We start from the raw sequence: 22,026 nt of genomic DNA on the forward strand, positions 1-22,026 counted from the left end.
TAAAGCAATATAAAAATATAACTTTTTATTTGAAACTATAAAAGCCTTTAAGTTTAAACAATATAAATAGAACTTGTATAATTTTACACAATGTAAAAAGCTTTATTTTCAATTCAAAATTGAGTCATGTGGGGTTTGTATTACTGTACACATAGATTCGAAAAAGTTGTCAAAAAACAAATATAGAACAAATAAATGTTATCAAAGGCAAGATAAGTTACTTTTCTACCTAACTGGATATATTTTTTGTGTTTTTATTCAGTGTAACATGTTTATTCAGCTCGAAAAACATGCAGTGTTTACCGATGTATTGGAAAATTCAAAATGGCAGCCGACTCTCTCTCGGAGAGGGTACGTTTGGGAAAAGGTATTATAAATAATAAACTAGACAAAATACGGTTAGAAAACAACCGAATACATGTCAACTTATGTCACGGTAACATATATTGAGCGAATTTCTAACAGTATTTTGTCTAGTTTATTATTTATAATACCTTTTCCCAAACGTACCCTCTCCGAGAGAGAGTCGGCTGCCATTTTGAATTTTCCAATACATCGGTAAACACTGCATGTTTTTCGAGCTGAATAAACATGTTACATTGAATAATAACACGAAAAATATATCCAGCTTGGTAGAAAAGTAACTTATCTTAACTTTGATAACATTTACTTGTTATATATTTGTTTTTTTTGGCAATTTTTTCGAATCTATGTGTACAGTAATACAACCCCCAATTTCCTACAATAATTCTGATACACCTACCGCTATGTAATAAATCGATTTTCCTTAATGTAATATGCGAATGACGTCATCTCTCAATCGTCTATTTTACGCGAATCATACTATAATATAGGACTGAATGAAAGATTACATTAATGGATCTTTTGTATATATTAATCAAATTGTGAACAAACAAGCAAACAAACAAACAGACAGGAATACGAATATATATATAGATACTGTCGATATTTCCTACCGACGAGTGGGGGGGGAAGAAAAGACGTTTAGCTTGCAACGAAAAATTACCTCGTTGCTTACAAGCAAACGTATTCTTGTAAATATAACGCGCTGTTAACAGTTGTCGTACCGGTCTGATAGATCTCTAACAACGACAAGAACAAACTACAACAACAAGCCTACAAAGGTGACTGTTTTTATTGTCTCAATCTCTCGTTCAGCGAGATTGAAACGAGACTGGAATGTCTATTTAAGCTATAAGGAATAGACATCCTATTTTCTTCATTAACAAACACCAGGCCGGGCCGTTCAGTGAACGGCCCGTTCACAGCCATGAGTGTCTTTCCCTTCCCACCGAGAGCCACCCTCGGTAAGTCAATCAATTTAATTATCACAATACATATAACATTGATCAATGAAACCAAAGTAAAACAATTGAATTATTTATTGAAAGAAAACAAGCAACTACAATTCAGTTATCATTTCTTATATAACGATAAAGTTGAGAACGGCACGATCGACTTGATAAACAGATTGTGTACTTTTATATTTAGGACAAAAAAAAAAAATCCAAATCACATCAGGAAAGGGAGATCACTCTCGGTGAATGTGCGCGAACTGCATTTGCGAAAAAACGATGGAAATATCATTTACGGGATTAACAGCTCTCGTTACGGGGGCCGGCAGAGGTAAGCGTTTTTTTTTTTTTTGTTTTTTTTTTCTTTCTTTCTTTTTAAATGATCGTTGGATTAAAAAAAAAAAAAAAAAAGTTTGTTTAAAGTGCACTGGGGGACCACCCGAAGATTTACTTTTAAGAAGTTGATTTTTTTTTTTTTTTTTTCGATTCAACTGTTTACACGTGTATTCGGGTCTGCTAACATTTTAGGGTTTGTGTTACTATATACATAGATTCGAAAAAGTGGTTAAAAACAAATATATAACAAATGTTATAAGTTACTCTTCTACCTATCTGGAAAAGTTTTGAGTGGTTTTACTCATTTTAAAACGTGTAATCGGTTCGAAAATCATGCAGTGTTTATCGATATATTTAAAAAAGAAATGTAACATGTTTATTCAGCTCGAAAAACATACAGTGTTTACCGATGTATTGGAAAATTTAAAATGGCGCTCGACTCTCTCTTGAACCCTGTAAGTTTGGGAAACTGAGTTTAAAATAAAAAAAATACCATGCAAAATACTGCTAGAAATTCGCTCAATATGTTACCGTGACATAGGCTGACATAGATTCAGTGGCTTTCTAACAGTATTTTGTATAGTTTCTTATTTTTAACTCAGTTTCCCAAACTTGCCGTGTTCAAGAGAGAGTCGGGCGGGCGCCATTTTAAATTTTCAATACATCGGTAAACACTGTTTTTCGAGCTGAATAAACATGTTATATTGAATAAAAACACTAACAAAGTATCCAGTTAAGTAGAAAAATAACTTATCTTGCCTCTGATAACATTTATTTGTTTTTGAATCCATGTGTGTATATCAAAACCAACCCCTGGGTAGTTTTTATTAAATTGTTAGGTGGAAGTACAGAATAAGTACACCACACCACAGACAGGACCTTCCTGTCCCCATGTTAAGAATGGCTTTCTAAATAATAACGTTATTTCAGCACGGATCAATAAGTGCAAATCATTCTCATTGGTTATATGATTTCACATGTACATGCGAAATCCGTATTATCTACGGTATTTATTGGGGGGGCTATCTACTTAAAGTATCCCTAATATATATGTGACCGGATGAGGGGGGAGGGGTATGGGCACAAGTTGCAAACATTTAAAAACAATTAGAAGCACTTCAAATATTGGGGAGGTACTTAAACCATTAAAAAAAATCACGATAACATAAGTGCACCCTGCAGCCCTGCACGCATAAACAAGCACCATTTTTTTTTTTTTTTTTTTTTTAATTTTGTGTGTTGAATCCGGCAAGGCAGACTTGCAGTGAATTCCCGGCAAAGTTCGACAACTGAAGGGTCACATCAGTATTTTACACCGTCAAATCACGAATATTGCGAATTATTAGTTTTAAAATAAAAATAAAAATTATTACAGTTTTAAAATAAAAAAATGGGTTATCCTGACGCTGTGTACTTCTTTATTTACATTGGAAGTGACGTCACACAAATCTTATAATACGGATGGCTACAATTGTCAAAATAATTTGTTTTATTTTTCTTTTTTGCTCCTTTTTTCTCCCGTTTGTTTTTGTTTTCTACAATTAATAAACCAGTTTACAAGTAAAAAATAATTTGTTTTACTTGTATAGTTTTTGAACAGGTGCTTATGCAGTTTAATTAACCGTTTTAACATAAGTAACGTGCCGACATTAACCAAGCAGAAGAACTGTTTATTATTTTACACCGCTTCTTCCCACCAAATGTAAACAGGTAATTTTAAAGAATTTTCCGATGGTAGAAAGGAAGCCCCCCCACCCCCAAAAAAAATTGGCCACAAAGTGGATGATCATTTTAGGTTAAATTATTATAGAAAAGTGATCCCCCACTTTTTAAAACTAACATTTCTTCATATCTTGGAAACTACTCGTTTGCCGTAATTTTAAACGTTATTTTCGTTTTCAGCGACCCCGAAAACCTAGGTGGATCAATATTTCTTAATAATATAACTGGGACCCCTTCCTTCAATACCAGGTTATGATGTGGCATTCCAGGCAATTGTAGTGAATTTAGAATTCTACAGGAAATTCTACTGCCTGATCTTCATAAATAACGAAATCAATGCATTGATAAGAATGCTCTAACCCAGGCAACTCTTGCAAAAAAGATTACAATTGATCAGTTATGTTACCATGAAAACAATGTAAACATTTTAAAAAATAATTTTGAACAATGAATACTTTTTAATAATAAACAATATTAATATAAATAAAAATATTAAATTGTCAGAATATATAAAAAAAAAACTTTAAACAATATGAATAGAACTTTTCATAGTTATAAACTATGAAAACTTTTTTTAAAGCAATATAAAAATATAACTTTTTATTTGAAACTATGAAAACGTTTTTTAAAGCAATATAAAAATAGAATTTTTTGAAACCATGAAAACTTTTTTAAAGCAATATAAAAATATAACTTTTTATTTGAAACTATGAAAACTTTTTTTAAAGCAATATAAAAATAGAACTTATTATTTGAAACTATGAAAACTTTTTTTAAAGCAATATAAAAATATAACTTTTTATTTGAAACTATGAAAACTTTTTTTAAAGCAATATAAAAATAGAACTTTTTATTTGAAACTATGAAAACTTTTTTTAAAGCAATATAAAAATATAACTTTTTATTTGAAAATATGAAAACTTTTTTAAAGCAATATAAAAATAGAACTTTTTATTTGAAACTATGAAAACGTTTTTTAAAGCAATATAAAAATAGAATTTTTTTGAAACTATGAAAACTTTTTTTAAAGCAATATAAAAATATAACTTTTTATTTGAAAATATGAAAACTTTTTTAAAGCAATATAAAAATATAACTTTTTATTTGAAACTATAAAAGCCTTTAAGTTTAAACAATATAAATAGAACTTGTATAATTTTACACAATGTAAAAAGCTTTATTTTCAATTCAAAATTGAGTCATGTGGGGTTTGTATTACTGTACACATAGATTCGAAAAAGTTGTCAAAAAACAAATATAGAACAAATAAATGTTATCAAAGGCAAGATAAGTTACTTTTCTACCTAACTGGATATATTTTTTGTGTTTTTATTCAGTGTAACATGTTTATTCAGCTCGAAAAACATGCAGTGTTTACCGATGTATTGGAAAATTCAAAATGGCAGCCGACTCTCTCTCGGAGAGGGTACGTTTGGGAAAAGGTATTATAAATAATAAACTAGACAAAATACTATTAGAAAACAACCGAATACATGTCAACTTATGTCACGGTAACATATATTGAGCGAATTTCTAACAGTATTTTGTCTAGTTTATTATTTATAATACCTTTTCCCAAACGTACCCTCTCCGAGAGAGAGTCGGCTGCCATTTTGAATTTTCCAATACATCGGTAAACACTGCATGTTTTTCGAGCTGAATAAACATGTTACACTGAATAAAAACATAAAAAATATATCCAGTTAGGTAGAAAAGTAACTTATCTTGCCTTTGATAACATTTATTTGTTCTATATTTGTTTTTTGACAACTTTTTCGAATCTATGTGTACAATAATACAAACCCCAACTTTTAATAATTTTATCGTCTATTCTCTTTCAATTATTGTGAAATTTATTAATTTTTACGTGTATTCTCTTTCACAACTATAGCCACCACTTTTAACATAAAAATTACAGTTTAATATTCGAAATACTACTTATTTGCGGAAAATTAAATTATTTAATATATAAAATATTCGTTTTCAGCATACCAGAAAACCAGTGAAAGTTGTCATTTTAAAAGCAAAATGTTAAGGTGGAAACCAAGTAAAGATTTCACCTTAAAAATTGTAAAAAAATTCGGTAGTTATGTATTTTATGTACCGTGCTGAAATAACGTTATTGTTTCGAAAACCATTCTTAACATGGGGAATGGGGAGTGTTTTGCAAGTATTCTCTGCTTCCATCTAACAATTTAATAAAAACAAAGATGTAGTGAAACCTTTAATTGGTAAATTTTTAGTTTTTTTTTTTTTTGTTTTTTTTTTACATAGGCATCACATTATCAAGGCCAAGAGGCCACTCAAGGATAAGTTTACCGACCACTCGGCATTTACCTTTAATTTGTCGACTTTTAAAGGTTTTCGGATACACTGAGAATGAATATCGCATTTTTTTTGCGCAAACACGCAGTTATCCATATTTGAAGACATTCAGTATCCACTGTAATCCTTATCATTTTTAATAGCGGCCATCTTGCTTTCGAATGACGAAAAATCGGCAAAAGAAGCTAAATATACCACATGTAACTGGAATCCCCTTCCCATCACCGGCATTGGCATAAAAAAAAAAGTAAGGTTTATTGGAGGGGGAAGGGGTCAATTCCAAGAAATCTTGATCAAAAGGAAAAAAACGTAAAGACAAAACCACAAATTAAAAAGCAGTATTTAGAGTAATATTTATTAAAATAAATTAAAAGGTAAATATTACCTTTCTCAACAACAGAATAGTAAAACACTACGTGTATCAGAAAGTGGCCATTAAAAATGATGATCAGAACTTTAATAATTCAACTTACTATTTTTTGAACATAACAGGTTTAATAACAAATTATTCAATATTTGTTTTTTAAAGCGGTTTTCTTTAAAAAATATATAAAGAAAATCAATATATTTTGACTTGCTTATAAATATATGTATACATATAAATGCCAAAAAAATCACTTACCTAAAAAAATATGCTATTAAATGGGTAGTTCCATTCTTCATTGTTCAGAATTTATCCATATTTATATTTTAAATTCCATGTATTTTTTTAAATAAAAGGATTTTTTAATGCTAGGGTCATAGAAAATCGCATTTTCGCAACGTCTTTCGTGCGAAGCTGTAAATAGCTGCTGCTGCTAAAATGAAATTTATGAAGTATGGATTCGTCCAAGGGACATAAATAATGTCTCTTTTTTATTGCGTGTGCTAACCAAAATTAGTATTTTTCATTCTCCATAGTTAAAAAGGAAACGAACATTCACTTATAAGTTTTTTACTAGAACAAAAAATCCGTTTCGTCGATTTTAAAAAAAAATTTTTTTAATTCTTTTAATGAAATACACTAGTTTTTGATTGATATATTTTAATATTTCTTTATCGACTAAATTTTTTTTTTTTAAATATCTAAAAGAAGATAACATTCAATGAAATAGAAATATTTGCTGTCAGCGTTTGGTATTTATTTGATGATGTAAGCATAACATGAGCTTTCATTAACAAAAAAAAACGTGTTTTTTTTTTTAAAAAAAAAGGTTTTACACTTTGGACTTTACAGGTAAATTTCCAAAAAACTATTATGTTTTTGTTGTTTTAAATTAGAATATTTTCTTTATTGATCTTTTATCTTCAATTTGTGATATATAAAACTTTGGCATATAAATTATTAAAATTTTAATAGACATTTCAAAATGGGGGGGGGGTGAATTTGAAAAAAAGTTTCTCTAAAATATTATATTTGATTTATTGGAAAGAGTATAAAATTTCACATTGACCCTGAAAATATCGTAAAAATTGAACCTATAGAAAAATTTTGATAGATTTTTAAATTTTAAAAATTGAAAAATATTTAACTTGTAAAATTCTATAAAAAAATGGCTGTCTACTGACCAAAGATTTAGGTCACAAAACCAAAACCACTACTACCATCCTCTTCAGCACTATATTAAACCTTTCTCTTCCCTACAGTGTAAAAGACAATTCTCACTCCTTAACCATTCCTTACACCTAGTCACCCTGCTTACTGACTCCTCCCCTACCAGCCTGCTGCTACCATCCAAGTAGAGCACGCTGGTGCCTTTTCAACGAGAACAGGGCAGAGTTCACCGAGTCAACGTCCAGTACACATGTGTTTTGACGACTGCTACACTCATGTCATCTTACCATGTTCGCAGTGTTAACAGAAAATAAAATAATCCTTCAAATTAGTATTTGTGTTGTCTTATTCAAACGAGATAACAGCAAATATTACAATGGTGACCCCCGCCTAAAGAAACCTGCACCTCATCAAAAGAACTTTGCACTAAGAAATGAACAACATAAACTGGACTCGGACCGAAAAGAAATTAAACACACTTTGGAATCTTCAGGAAAATACAAGTGACTACTCAATTTCACGTCGAAAACGTTTCAAAGAGAACCTTCAACGTAAGTACAATAATACTATATTTCCCCTCCTCCTTCTTTGCTTACACACACAAAAAAGAAAAAGAAAAGATACACATATATACATATATATATATATATACTTAAAAAAAAATAAAAAATGGAAGAATCCAGTGTGCAACAAATAAACCTAAAAACCACTGAGTTTATGGAAACGGCAGTAAATGGCTGGTTTTCCATTCTGGAAGCCCAATTCCACCTACGCAACATAACAGCATCAACAACCAAATTTTACGCTGTCATATCATCCTTGCCTGCAGAGGTGGTAGCTAAAATACCGATAAATATTTTAGAAGGTAGGAAATATGAGGAACTAAAATGCTCCTTGATTGAGTCCCATGAAAGAACCAAGCCGGAATTGCTTGACAAACTAATGTCAACTAACACTATAACTGGCCGTCCTTCCGCATATCTTCAAGAGATGCTGTCTATTGCAAAAAGAATAGGTATTGGTGAAGAGATTGTTCTTCATAAATTTTTGCAAGCCTTACCCGCAACAATTTCCCCGGTCATTGCCTCACAGAAAGAGCTAAACGCATCTCAACTAGGAAAACTAGCGGACAAACTAATGCCCTTGTTGAATAATATAAATACAACAGCGTTTACCGCTCAGCATACTGACAAAAGCAAGAGCAACGTTCGGATACGGATAGGTGTTAAACCATTTTTCCCTGAACAAAAAACAAAGATATGCAGAGCACATATTTACTTCACAAAGCAAACCATAACCTGCAAACCCTGGTGCAAATGGGAAACGAAACATAAAAATACTACCAAGCTCATGCCCACCCTCACCAACATCAAGTGACTTAGAAAACTAATAGCGCGAGCCATGTCCATCCCCTTAAGTTTGCCATAACTACAAATCAAAGCAAGGCTAGGGACAAAAACATTAAACTTTATTGTAGATACGGGTGCAAGTATCTCGATAATACCAGCAGCCATGATAAACGGTGTCACATTCCACCCAACACCAGTATCACTAACGACTGCCAACGGTGAGAAAATAGAATGCCACGGCCAAGCTAACCTTGAAATTGGACATTTGTTATCGCAAACGTCACCAATCCCCTCCTCGGACTTGATTTCTTAAATAAATTTGGCCTTACAATAGACTGCAAAAATAGAACAATTTACGACCCGGTTTCTACCACCAAAAAAAAGTTACTTTAAATGCTGCAGCACCAGTAAATGTGGTCATAAATGAAATAGAACTGCCTGTATTCATAAGAAAAAGCCTGGATAAACACCCAGAAATTATCTCTCCACACACCAACAAAAATAGTGAGTACTGTGGTGTTTATCACAGAATCGACACAGGCAGCCACTCCCCAGTCTTACCTAAATCCAAACAACTGTTTGCTGAAAGGCTGGCGGTGACGAAAGAGGAATTTAAACGTTTAATAAACAAAGGTGTAATAACCCCTTTAGACAGTGAGTGGTCAAGCCCACTACATCTGGTACCCAAACAATGTGGAGGTTACCACTGCTGTGGAGACTACCGCGTCTTAAACAGCATCACTAAAAGTGACAAATACCCCATCCCCAATATAAACTCCTTTACGGCTAAACTCACTGATAAACAGCGATTTTCAAAAATTGACTTGATTTCGGCATATCATCAAATTAAGATGCACCCCGATGATATTCCAAAAACTGCCGTAATCTCGCCAATGGGACTATCAATACAAATACATGCTGTTTTGACTAAAAAAACTCAGCGGCTACGTTTCAAAGATATATGGACCAAATTTCCCGAAATATCGACTGTGTTTTCATTTATATAGATGACATATTGATCTTCAGTCACAACGAACAATCCCACAAACAAGATATCGACACAGTTTTTCAAATCTTAGAAAACAACAGCCTAAAAATATCACTTTCCAAATCCATCTTCAATGTGACGTCTCTTGACTTCCTAGGATTTAGAATCAACTCAAAAGGAATCACACCAACCGCAAATAAAGTTAAAGAAATAGAATCTTTTCCGTGCCGTAAAGATGCAAAAAGCCTACGCAGATTACTTGGTATGATTTTATAGAAAATTAATACTAGGATTTGCGAAATTAGTCTTACCCTTATCTGAGAGAAAGAGACTAACACCGAAAGGTTTAATCACCTTAAATACCTTGGAAAAAGAAGCCTTCTCTACTATGACAAAAATACTGGGTAACCTAACAGAATTACCCCACCCTCAACCAACTTGTACACAGTATCAACTGGTCACGGACAGCAGCAAATATGCAGTAGGTGCTGCCTTACATCAAGTCATAGATGGAACCCTAGTACCAATAGGGTTTTTCTCAAAAAAACTCACAGCAACACAGACGAGATATTCCACTTTCAACCGTGAACTTTTTGCAGTATATTTGGCTGTATTACACTTTCGCCACATAATAGAAAGTCGCAAAGTATTGCTTCTGACAGACCATAAACCAATATGCGGTTCATTCTACAGTCTAAAACCTCCAAAATCAGATAGGCAACAAAGACAACTAGCCATTATCACAAAATTAATCTCAGATATTGACCATGTGAAGGGTGACCAAAATATAGTTGCAGATTGTTTATCTCGCCCAACATTTGCTGTACAAATAGATATGTACGACCTCCCTGCACTTGCAGATGCACAGAAAAGAGACATCGAAATACAATCCTATCCAGACTTAAAGAAATTCACATTATCTGGAAAAGATCAACTTGTGTTATGTGATACATCAACGTCATACCCTAGACCTTTTGTACCATGTACACTACGAAAATCTATTTTCGACAGTTTATATTCAGTATCACATCCTGGAATAAAATAATCTATCAAAATGATTAAGGCTAGATTTTACTGGCCACACATGGATAAAACAATCCAAGAATTATATGCATCATGCACATCTTGCCAACAAGCAAAAATATACAGACATACCAAATCACCAATTCAAACGTTGGAAATACCATCATCAAGATTCCATACTGTACACATTGATATAATTGGACCATTACCCCCAGCAAAATGTGCCAATAATCCTTATACAAATCCATGTCGGTATGTTTTAACATGTATAGATCGAACCAGTCGATGGCTAGAAGCACAACCCATAGCATATATTACAGCACAAACTGTAGCAGAAGCTTTTGTTAACACGTGGATTACTCACTTTGGTATCCCATTCCATGTTATAATTGACAGAGGCACACAATTTGAAAGTGAACTATTCCTTGAATTGTCAAAAATTATTGGATTTTATAGGCTACAAACAACATCTTATCATCCACAATGCAACGGACTTATAGAAAGAGCCCACAAAACTATAAAGCAGATATAATGGCCCGAAAAGAATCTAGCATTTCAGCTCTACCAATAGTCCTCTTGGGAATTCGAAGTATGCCCAACTGCTCCAATTTTTCCCCATTTTATGCGGTCACAGGTACATAAATGTTATTACCACAACTAATGATTGGTACAGAAAATACAGAAACAATTACACAAAATTTTACAAGAGAACTACAAAATGGCAAAATTTGATCTGACAGATTTTTCAAACAGAGAAAAATCAACAAAGAAAGCATACGTACCAAATCAACTCCAAACCTGTGATAAAGTTTGAATTAGGATAGACCGCGTTCGAAAACCATTAGAAGCACTCTATTCATGTCCTTACATTGTACTCGAACGAACACCGAAATATTTCCTAATAGAAACGAACCCAAACACGCATACACAAGTTTCAATAGATCGTTTGAAACGTTACATTGCAAACAAGCAAAAATGTACGTAAAATACAACTACCAACAAAAAGAAAAAAACGACATTTTACTCCCTGAAAAAGTGCAGGAACATAAGATAAAAACGAGAACTTCAAGTCGGAGAGTTACATGAAAAAAGACAATGAATACATTTATTATTAAAAAAAAAAAATAAAAATAAATAAATAAAAATACAAATATACATATACACACATATATATATATATACATATATATGAGCACTCCATCTACTGGCAGGGTACCTCTCTGTACTGACCAAAGATTTAGGTCACAAAACCAAAACCACTACTACCATCCTCTTCTCTTCCTTGATCACCCAGATGACAAATATCGAAATTTCACGTCAAACGGACCAGTAGAAAGGGGTCAACTGATCGTTTTTCTCCTAGGGGGGCCCCCAAAAAAACCTGTCATTTTACCGTTATTCAATACGTGTCACGTGACGTGACGTCAGCTCAAACTTTTGACAGACACAACCAAAGTTGACAAATTATGTATCATATTGAACCTTGATCACCCGCATGACAAATATCGAAATTCCACACCAAACGGACCATTAAAAGGGGGTGAACTGATCATTTCTCTCCTAGGGGGGCCCCCCAAAAAACCTGTCATTTTAATGTTATTTTAATGTTAATATTACATAATCCAAAAACGCTTAGTCATGTCACGTGACGTGACGTCAACATCCAGTAATGGCGAACAAATGTAAACAAACACTTTGTTTTACCGATACTTTTGTAATTTCTCTTCTGCTTTGTTCTAGAGATTATTAAACTCCATGACAATGTCTCCAGCGTATTTAACTGGTTAAAAATAGTATTTATACAAGAGTTTTAACGAAAAATATCAGGAAAAACTGTACAGGAATAAAAAAAAATTCAGCTTTCAAAATATTCGTCGATAAAAAAACCGATCTTTATATTTACGCTAGCCATTTTGTATATTACCACGTGACCTGCTATCTCTTAAACTGGAGGGGGGGGGGATCCACTTGAATCCAACAAAACCAGTAATTTTTTTTTTCTATTATATATACATCATTTTCTATAAAATTAAGTGTAGACTTTATAATTAAAACAAAAAATGTTATTCATACTAAAAAAAAAAAAACGCTTAGTCATGTCACGTGACGTGACGTCAACATCCACTAATGGCGAACAATTGTACCTATTTACTATGCCTCCCCACGGGACAGAGTTAGACACCAGGGTCGTTTTTTAACGTGGAGAAAAGGTACAAAAATAAAAATTGTCTCAGTCGTGGAGGATTTCTCCTCCACCGAAAGAGAACAAGAAATAGAAGTGCAGCATCTGAAGAACAGATACTACACTTTGATCTTGACCAAAAGGCCAAGAATGCGAACAATTGTAAATAACAACTTTTTTCACAAAACCAACACCGTCTTTCTTTTTTTTCTCTCTCTTTCTCTCTCTCACCCACTTACTCTTCCCTCTCTCTCACCCTCTTTCTCTTGACGTCACACCACTGTTAAACTGTGGGGGGGGGGAACACATTCCCAGGCATTATCTCCTATAGATGCACATTTTATTAGAAATTCAGCTTTCAAAATATTAGACGATAATAAAAATATAAAACCAACACCCTCTTTCTCTTTTCTCTCTCTCTCACCAACTTACTCTTCTCTCTCTCTCACCCTCTTTCTCTTGACCTCCTACTACTGTTAAACTGTGTGTGTGGGGGGGGGGGAAAGAGGCAGCTTGAAAACCAACAAAAACAGTGCACAGTTTCCCAAGCATTTGGGGTGGGAAGGGGGGGAAGAAGCCGAGCGCACAGTTTCGTGTGAGAGAGAGAGAACAATTCTCAACCTATATACTCAACAAATTTTTTATCTACAGATTTGAAAGTTTGTATATAGGGTATTCAGACATATGGAAATATATCTAGCATAATCTATCTATTATATCTATAAAAGTGAAAATGTGTGTGTGTGTGAGGTAGCCAGAGAGAGAGAGAGAGAGAGAGAGAGAGAGAGAGAGACAACAATTCTCAACCTATATATTCAATACATTTTTATCTACAGATTTGAAAATTTGTATATAGGGTATTCAGACATATGGAAATATATCTAGCATAATCTATCTATTATATCTATAAAAGTGAAAATGTGTGTGTGTGTGTGTGTGTGTGTGTGCGTAAGAGAGAGAGAGAACAATTCTCAACCTATATACTCAACGTATTTTTATCTACGGATTTTAAACTTTGTATATAGGGTATTCAGACATATAGAAATATATCTAGCATAATCTATACATTATATCTATAAAAGTGAGAATGTGAGTGTGTGAGAGAGAGAGAACAATTCTCAACCTATATATTCAACAAATTTTTTACCTACAGATTTGAAAATTTGTATATTGGGTATTCAGACATATGGAAATATATCTAGCATAATCGATCTATTATATCTATAAAAGTCAGAATGTTTGCGTGTGGTTGTGTGTGTAAGGTTGCGAGAAAGAGAGAGAGAGAACAATTCTCAACCTATCTATTCAATAAATTTGTTATCTACAGATTTGACCATTTGTATATAGGGTATTCAGACATATGGAAATATATCCAGCATAATCTATCTATTATATCCATAAAAGTGAGAATGTGTGCGTGAGAGAGAGAGAGAGAGAGAGAGAGAGAGAGAGAGAGAGAGAGAGAGAGAGAGAGAGTAAGTACAATTCTCACCCTATATATTCAACAAATTTTTTTATCTACCGATTAGAAAATTTGTATATAGGGTATTCAGACATATGGAAATATATCTAGCATAATCTATCTATTATATCTAGAAAAGTGAGAATGTGTGTGAAAGAGAGAGAGAGAAGAGAGAGAGAGAGAACAATTCTCAACCTATATATTCAACTAATTTTTATGTACAGATCTGAAAATTTGTATACAGGGTAATCAGACATATGGAAATATATCTAGCATAATCTATTATATCTATAAAAGGTAGAATGTGTGTGTGTGTGTGTGAGTGAGTGAGTGAGTGAGTGAGTGAGAGAGAGAGAGAGAGAGAGAACAATTCTCAACCTATATACTCAACAAATTTTGTATCTACAGATTTGATAATTTGTATATAGGGTATTCAGACATAAGGAAATATATCTAGCATAATCTATCTATTATATCTATAAAAGTGAGAATGTGTGTGAAAGAGAGAGAGAGAGAACAATTCTCAACCTATATATTCAACAAATTCTATCTTTACAGATTTGAAAATTTGTATATAGGGTATTCAGACATTTGGAAATATATCTAGCATAATCTATTATATCTATAAAAGTGAGAATGTGTGTGTGAGAGAGAGAGAAAGAACAATTCTCAACCTATATACTCAACAAATTTTTTATCTACAGATTTAAAAATTTGTATATAGGGTATTCAGACATATAGAAATATATCTAGCATAACCTATCTATTATATCTATAAAATGACCGTGTGTGTGTGTGAGAGAGAGAGAGAGAGTCAGAGAGAGAGAGAGAACAATTTTCAGCTTGTGTGTGTGTGAGAAAGAGAGAGAGAGAAAGAGAGGAAGGAAAATTCTCACCCTATATATTCAACAAATTTTTTATCTACATATTAGAAAATTTGGATATAGGGTATTCAGACGTATGGAAATATATCTAGCATAATCTATCTATTATATCTATAAAAGTGAGAATGTGTGTGTGAGAGAGAGAGAAAGAGAGAGAGAGAGAACAATTCTCAACCTATATATTCAACTAATTTTTTATCTACAGATTTGAAAATGTGTATATTGGGTATTCAGACATATGTAAATATATCTGGCATAATCTATGTATTATATCTATAAAAGTGTGAATGTGAGTGATGGAAAGAGCAAAAAATTCTCAACCTATATAACCTATAAAAGTGAGAATATGTGTGAGAGAGAGAGAGAGAGAGAGAGAGAACAATTCTCAACCTATATATTCCACACATTTTTGGGCACAGATTTTGAAATTTGTATATAGGGTAGGCAGACATATAGAAATATATCTAGCATAATCTATCTATTATATCTATAAAAGTGAGAACTTGTGTGTGTGTGTGTGTGTGTGAGAGAGAGAGAGAGAACAATTCTTAACCTACATACTCAACAAATTTTTTACCTACAGTTTAGAAAATTTGTATATAGGGTATTCAGACATATGGAAATATATCTAGCATAATCTATCTATTATAACTACAAAAGTTAGAATGTGTGTGTGAGAGAGAGAGAGAGAACAATTCTAAACCTATATATTCAACAAATTTTTTATCTACAGATTTGAAACTTTGTATATAGGGTATTCAGACATATGGAAATATATCTAGCATAATCTATCTATTTTATCTATAAAAGTGAGAATGCGTGTGTGTGAGATAGCGAGAGAGAGAGAGAGAAAAAGAGAGAGATAAAAATTCTCAACCTATACATTCAACAAATTTTTTATCCACAGATTTGAACATTTGTATATAGGGTGTTCAGACATATAGAAATATATCTAGCATAATCTATCTATTATATGTATAAAAGTGAGAATGTGTGTGTGTGTGAGAGAGAGGACAATTGTCAACCTATGTATACAACAAATTTTTTATCTACAGATTTCAAAATTTGTATATTGGGCATTCAGACACATTTCAATATATCTGGCATAATCTGTCTATTATATCTATAAAAGTGAGAATGTGTGTGATAGAGAGAGAGAGAACAATTCTCAACCTATATACTCAACAAATTTTTTATCTACAGATTTGAAAATTTGTATATAGGGTATTCAGACATATGGAAATATATCTAGCATAATCTATTATATCTATAAAAGTGAGAATGTGTGTGTGTGTGTGAGAGAGAGAGAGAGAGAGAGAGAGAGAGAGAACAATTCTCAACCCATATACTCAACAAATTCTTTATCTACAGATTTTAAAATTTGTATATAGAGTATTCATACAAATAGAAATATATCTAGGATAATCTTTCTATTATATCTATAAAAGTGAGAATGTGTGTGTGTGTGAGCGAGAGAGAGAGAGAGAGAGAGAGAGAGAGAGAGAACAGTTCTCAACCTATACATTCAACAAATTTTTATATATAGGGTATTCAGAAATATCGAAATATATCTAGCATAATCTATTATATCTTTAAAAGTTAGAATGTGTGTGTGTGAGAGATAGAGAGAACAATTCTCAACCTATGCACTCTACAAATTTTTTATCTACAAATTAGAAAATTTGTATATAGGGTATTCACACATATGGAAATATATCTAGCATAATCTATCTATTATATCTATAAAAGTTAGAATGTGTGTGTGAGGTAGCCAGAGAGAGAGAGAGAGAGAGAGTAAGAACAATTTTCAACCTATATATTCAACAAATATTTGATCTACAGATTAGAAAATTTGTATATAGGGTATTCAGACATATGGAAATATATCTAGCATAATCTATCTATTATATCTCTAAAATTGAGAATGTGTGTGTGTGAGAGAGAGAGAGAACAATTTTCAACCTATATACTCAACAAATTTTTTTATCTACAAATTTGAAACTTTGTATATAGGGTATTCAGACATATGGAAATATATCTAGAGTAATCTATCTATTATATCTATAAAAGTGAGAATGCGTGTGTGTGTGAGAGAGAGCGACACAGAACAATTCTCAACCTATATATTCAACAAATTTTTTATGTACAGATCTGAAATATCACATTTGTATAGAAGTAGAAATCTTGATACCTACTCTGATACCTAATAAAAGAAAGGACACTCTTTAGGGCGGATTTTGATTATAACAAGTCACTAATTAGAAATTATAATAAACATTCAAATAATTTAAGAATTTTACCAAAATAAAATTGCATGGTGATCACCCAATTTCTGCCACAAAATTTTGATTGGCAGAACTCATAAACATAAAATATATATTTTCTAATTTCATCTTTTTTTTTTCTTTTTACATAATCTGGTTTGATGTTTTCCCAAATATTCAAATCACTATATTTTGCTGCTTAATATCAAATACAGCAACTGAGTTATTTTTATGCATCAAACAATTACATTTTCTCATTCATCCAAACTAATCACTGAACATCAATTTCATATTTTCTTCACTAAAATATTACTGTGCTTGATGTCATCAAGTGGAGCGGATCATTTTTTTTTCATTTGTTCACACATTTTTCCAATTTATATATATTTTAAAGATTCTTAGCCTATGTCATTGCATACCAATCTGTTTATTAAAAGTTAAGGTTCACTGTAAACACATATGTTACACCAAAATAAAAACGCTTCAGATAATGTCTTGATATTCAATTCAGTTTCTCACATGACATCTTATGAAGTTAGTAGAAATGTTACAGACTTTTGAATCTCAAACACTTTCAATACTGTGCACTGATATTTTCTTTTTTGCAATATAAGCACATTCATGATTTTTTTTACAAACGTTAAAAACTTTCACATTGTGTAGCAATATACTGAAACAATTATAAAAATATTTGTTTTTATTTTGAATGATGCAGGGCATCTGAAGAGAGATTTTTCTAACAAAATGAAAGTATAATTTTTAGCAATAGGTATCTAGGAAAAGGCCACTACATATGTTATAAGTTCCAAATTTCCACAACCTGGCAAATACTGGTACATGCTAGCAAATTTAGATTTGCAATTACAAAATATGATTCTAATTTTTTCCTTTGCTCTTTATTCTAACACTACGCTATGTTTACTGTGTTATTTCGCTACAGTTGATATTGTGTAGAACAATAAGAAAATCATAGTGAACAATGCATTCAACAAAATTTCACACACATTTCTAGATACCTATATCTAATAAGTTCAAAAGAAAGGACACACTTAGGGAGGTATTTTGGTGGTCAAGTCACTAAAAAGAGATTAGCTGGTTTCCCGGCATAGCCCAGGATATAATAAAGATTGACTGAAATACATGTTCTAGCTGGTTTCTAGGCGTTGCCAGGGATGTAATATAGACACATTATGTTGTATATTACCTGTTCTCTTCTCCCTAAGGTAAAACAATTTCATATACATGCTGTAAATTACCTATGCTAGGGATAAAACATGAACAATATCAGTCCTAGGGTAGATAAAACAAATAATACATAGAGATGAAAGATTCCTCTCCCCTAAGAATCAAACATATGTTCAATATCTGCTTTTGTTTTTTCATTGTTTATACGGTCCCGAGCAACGCCGGGTAGCCCTGCTAGTCTATATATATAAAAGGCAAAAATCGGTGTGTATGTATGTATGTATGTATGTTTGTTTGTAACGCTAAAACTTTTGAAAGACGGAACCAGAGTTGACAAATTTGGTATCATATTGCACCTTGATCACCCGGATGACAAATATCGAAATTTCACGTCAAACGGACCAGTAGAAAGGGGTCAACTGATCGTTTTTCTCCTAGGGGGGCCCCCAAAAAAACCTGTCATTTTAACGTTATTCAATACGTGTCACGTGACGTGACGTCAGCTCAAACTTTTGACAGACACAACCAAAGTTGACAAATTATGTATCATATTGAACCTTGATCACCCGCATGACAAATATCGAAATTCCACACCAAACGGACCATTAAAAGGGGGTGAACTGATCATTTCTCTCCTAGGGGGGCCCCCCAAAAAACCTGTCATTTTAATGTTAATATTACATAATCCAAAAACGCTTAGTCATGTCACGTGACGTGACGTCAACATCCAGTAATGGCGAACAAATGTAAACAAACACTTTGTTTTACCGATACTTTTGTAATTTCTCTTCTGCTTTGTTCTAGAGATTATTAAACTCCATGACAATGTCTCCAACGTATTTAACTGGTTAAAAATAGTATTTATACAAGAGTTTTAACGAAAAATATCAGGAAAAAATGTACAGGAATAAAAAAAAATTCAGCTTTCAAAATATTCGTTGATAAAAAAACCGATCTTTATATTTACGCTAGCCATTTTGTATATTACCACGTGACCTGCTATCTCTTAAACTGGAGGGGGGGGGATCCACTTGAATCCAACAAAACCAGTAATTTTTTTTTTCTATTATATATACATCATTTTCTATAAAATTAAGTGTAGACTTTATAATTAAAACAAAAAATGTTATTCATACTAAAAAAAAAAAACGCTTAGTCATGTCACGTGACGTGACGTCAACATCCACTAATGGCGAACAATTGTACCTATTTACTATGCCTCCCCACGGGACAGAGTTAGACACCAGGGTCGTTTTTTAACGTGGAGAAAAGGTACAAAAATAAAAATTGTCTCAGTCGTGGAGGATTTCTCCTCCACCGAAAGAGAACAAGAAATAGAAGTGCAGCATCTGAAGAACAGATACTACACTTTGATCTTGACCAAAAGGCCAAGAATGCGAACAATTGTAAATAACAACTTTTTTCACAAAACCAACACCGTCTTTCTTTTTTTTCTCTCTCTTTCTCTCTCTCACCCACTTACTCTTCCCTCTCTCTCACCCTCTTTCTCTTGACGTCACACCACTGTTAAACTGTGGGGGGGGAACACATTCCCAGGCATTATCTCCTATAGATGCACATTTTATTAGAAATTCAGCTTTCAAAATATTAGACGATAATAAAAATATAAAACCAACACCCTCTTTCTCTTTTCTCTCTCTCTCACCAACTTACTCTTCTCTCTCTCTCACCCTCTTTCTCTTGACCTCCTACTACTGTTAAACTGTGTGTGTGTGTGGGGGGGGGGAAGAGGCAGCTTGAAAACCAACAAAAACAGTGCACAGTTTCCCAAGCATTTGGGGTGGGAAGGGGGGGAAGAAGCCGAGCGCACAGTTTCGTGTGAGAGAGAGAGAACAATTCTCAACCTATATACTCAACAAATTTTTTATCTACAGATTTGAAAGTTTGTATATAGGGTATTCAGACATATGGAAATATATCTAGCATAATCTATCTATTATATCTATAAAAGTGAAAATGTGTGTGTGTGTGAGGTAGCCAGAGAGAGAGAGAGAGAGAGAGAGAGACAACAATTCTCAACCTATATATTCAATACATTTTTTATCTACAGATTTGAAAATTTGTATATAGGGTATTCAGACATATGGAAATATATCTAGCATAATCTATCTATTATATCTATAAAAGTGAAAATGTGTGTGTGTGTGTGTGTGTGTGCGTAAGAGAGAGAGAGAGAACAATTCTCAACCTATATACTCAACGTATTTTTATCTACGGATTTTAAACTTTGTATATAGGGTATTCAGACATATAGAAATATATCTAGCATAATCTATACATTATATCTATAAAAGTGAGAATGTGAGTGTGTGAGAGAGAGAGAACAATTCTCAACCTATATATTCAACAAATTTTTTACCTACAGATTTGAAAATTTGTATATTGGGTATTCAGACATATGGAAATATATCTAGCATAATCGATCTATTATATCTATAAAAGTCAGAATGTTTGCGTGTGGTTGTGTGTGTAAGGTTGCGAGAGAGAGAGAGAGAACAATTCTCAACCTATCTATTCAATAAATTTGTTATCTACAGATTTGACCATTTGTATATAGGGTATTCAGACATATGGAAATATATCCAGCATAATCTATCTATTATATCCATAAAAGTGAGAATGTGTGCGTGAGAGAGAGAGAGAGAGAGAGAGAGTAAGTACAATTCTCACCCTATATATTCAACATATTTTTTATCTACCGATTAGAAAATTTGTATATAGGGTATTCAGACATATGGAAATATATCTAGCATAATCTATCTATTATATCTAGAAAAGTGAGAATGTGTGTGAAAGAGAGAGAGAGAAGAGAGAGAGAGAGAACAATTCTCAACCTATATATTCAACTAATTTTTATGTACAGATCTGAAAATTTGTATACAGGGTATTCAGACATATGGAAATATATCTAGCATAATCTATTATATCTATAAAAGGTAGAATGTGTGTGTGTGTGTGTGAGTGAGTGAGTGAGTGAGTGAGAGAGAGAGAGAGAGAACAATTCTCAACCTATATACTCAACAAATTTTGTATCTACAGATTTGATAATTTGTATATAGGGTATTCAGACATAAGGAAATATATCTAGCATAATCTATCTATTATATCTATAAAAGTGAGAATGTGTGTGAAAGAGAGAGAGAGAGAACAATTCTCAACCTATATATTCAACAAATTCTATCTTTACAGATTTGAAAATTTGTATATAGGGTATTCAGACATTTGGAAATATATCTAGCATAATCTATTATATCTATAAAAGTGAGAATGTGTGTGTGAGAGAGAGAGAAAGAACAATTCTCAACCTATATACTCAACAAATTTTTTATCTACAGATTTAAAAATTTGTATATAGGGTATTCAGACATATAGAAATATATCTAGCATAACCTATCTATTATATCTATAAAATGACCATGTGTGTGTGTGTGAGAG

The 22,026-nt window shown here is 32.5% G+C and overlaps 2 protein-coding genes and 2 pseudogenes across 3 annotated transcripts in view; 1 reads left to right on the top strand and 3 right to left on the bottom strand.

Moving 5' to 3' along the window:
• Positions 1 to 6,464, bottom strand: part of LOC145239959 (zonadhesin-like) — a 242,675-nt gene extending 236,211 nt beyond the window's left edge. For both annotated transcript variants that reach the window (XM_080103543.1, XM_080103544.1), the window contains exon 1: positions 6,322 to 6,464. The gene's annotated coding sequence lies outside the window, so the exon portion shown is untranslated. The remainder of the gene's footprint in view (positions 1 to 6,321) is intronic.
• LOC145239960 (uncharacterized) lies at positions 663 to 12,081 on the top strand. The gene is made up of 2 exons (XM_080103545.1): positions 663 to 1,647; positions 7,326 to 12,081. Exon 2 carries the CDS (start codon positions 7,903 to 7,905, stop codon positions 8,608 to 8,610), a length of 708 nt encoding a protein of 235 aa, XP_079959671.1. The 5' UTR covers positions 663 to 1,647; positions 7,326 to 7,902; the 3' UTR covers positions 8,611 to 12,081.
• A 717-nt stretch (positions 12,082 to 12,798) lies between these two features.
• Positions 12,799 to 12,932, bottom strand: LOC145240543 (U2 spliceosomal RNA; annotated as a pseudogene).
• Positions 12,933 to 19,837: 6,905 nt separating this feature from the next.
• LOC145240544 (U2 spliceosomal RNA) lies at positions 19,838 to 19,971 on the bottom strand (annotated as a pseudogene).
• Positions 19,972 to 22,026: the final 2,055 nt, after the last annotated feature.

Source organism: Euprymna scolopes, chromosome 19 (genome assembly GCF_053919585.1).
Source record: "Euprymna scolopes isolate OS-2025 chromosome 19, ASM5391958v1, whole genome shotgun sequence".
NCBI classification, from domain to species: domain Eukaryota; kingdom Metazoa; phylum Mollusca; class Cephalopoda; order Sepiida; family Sepiolidae; genus Euprymna; species Euprymna scolopes.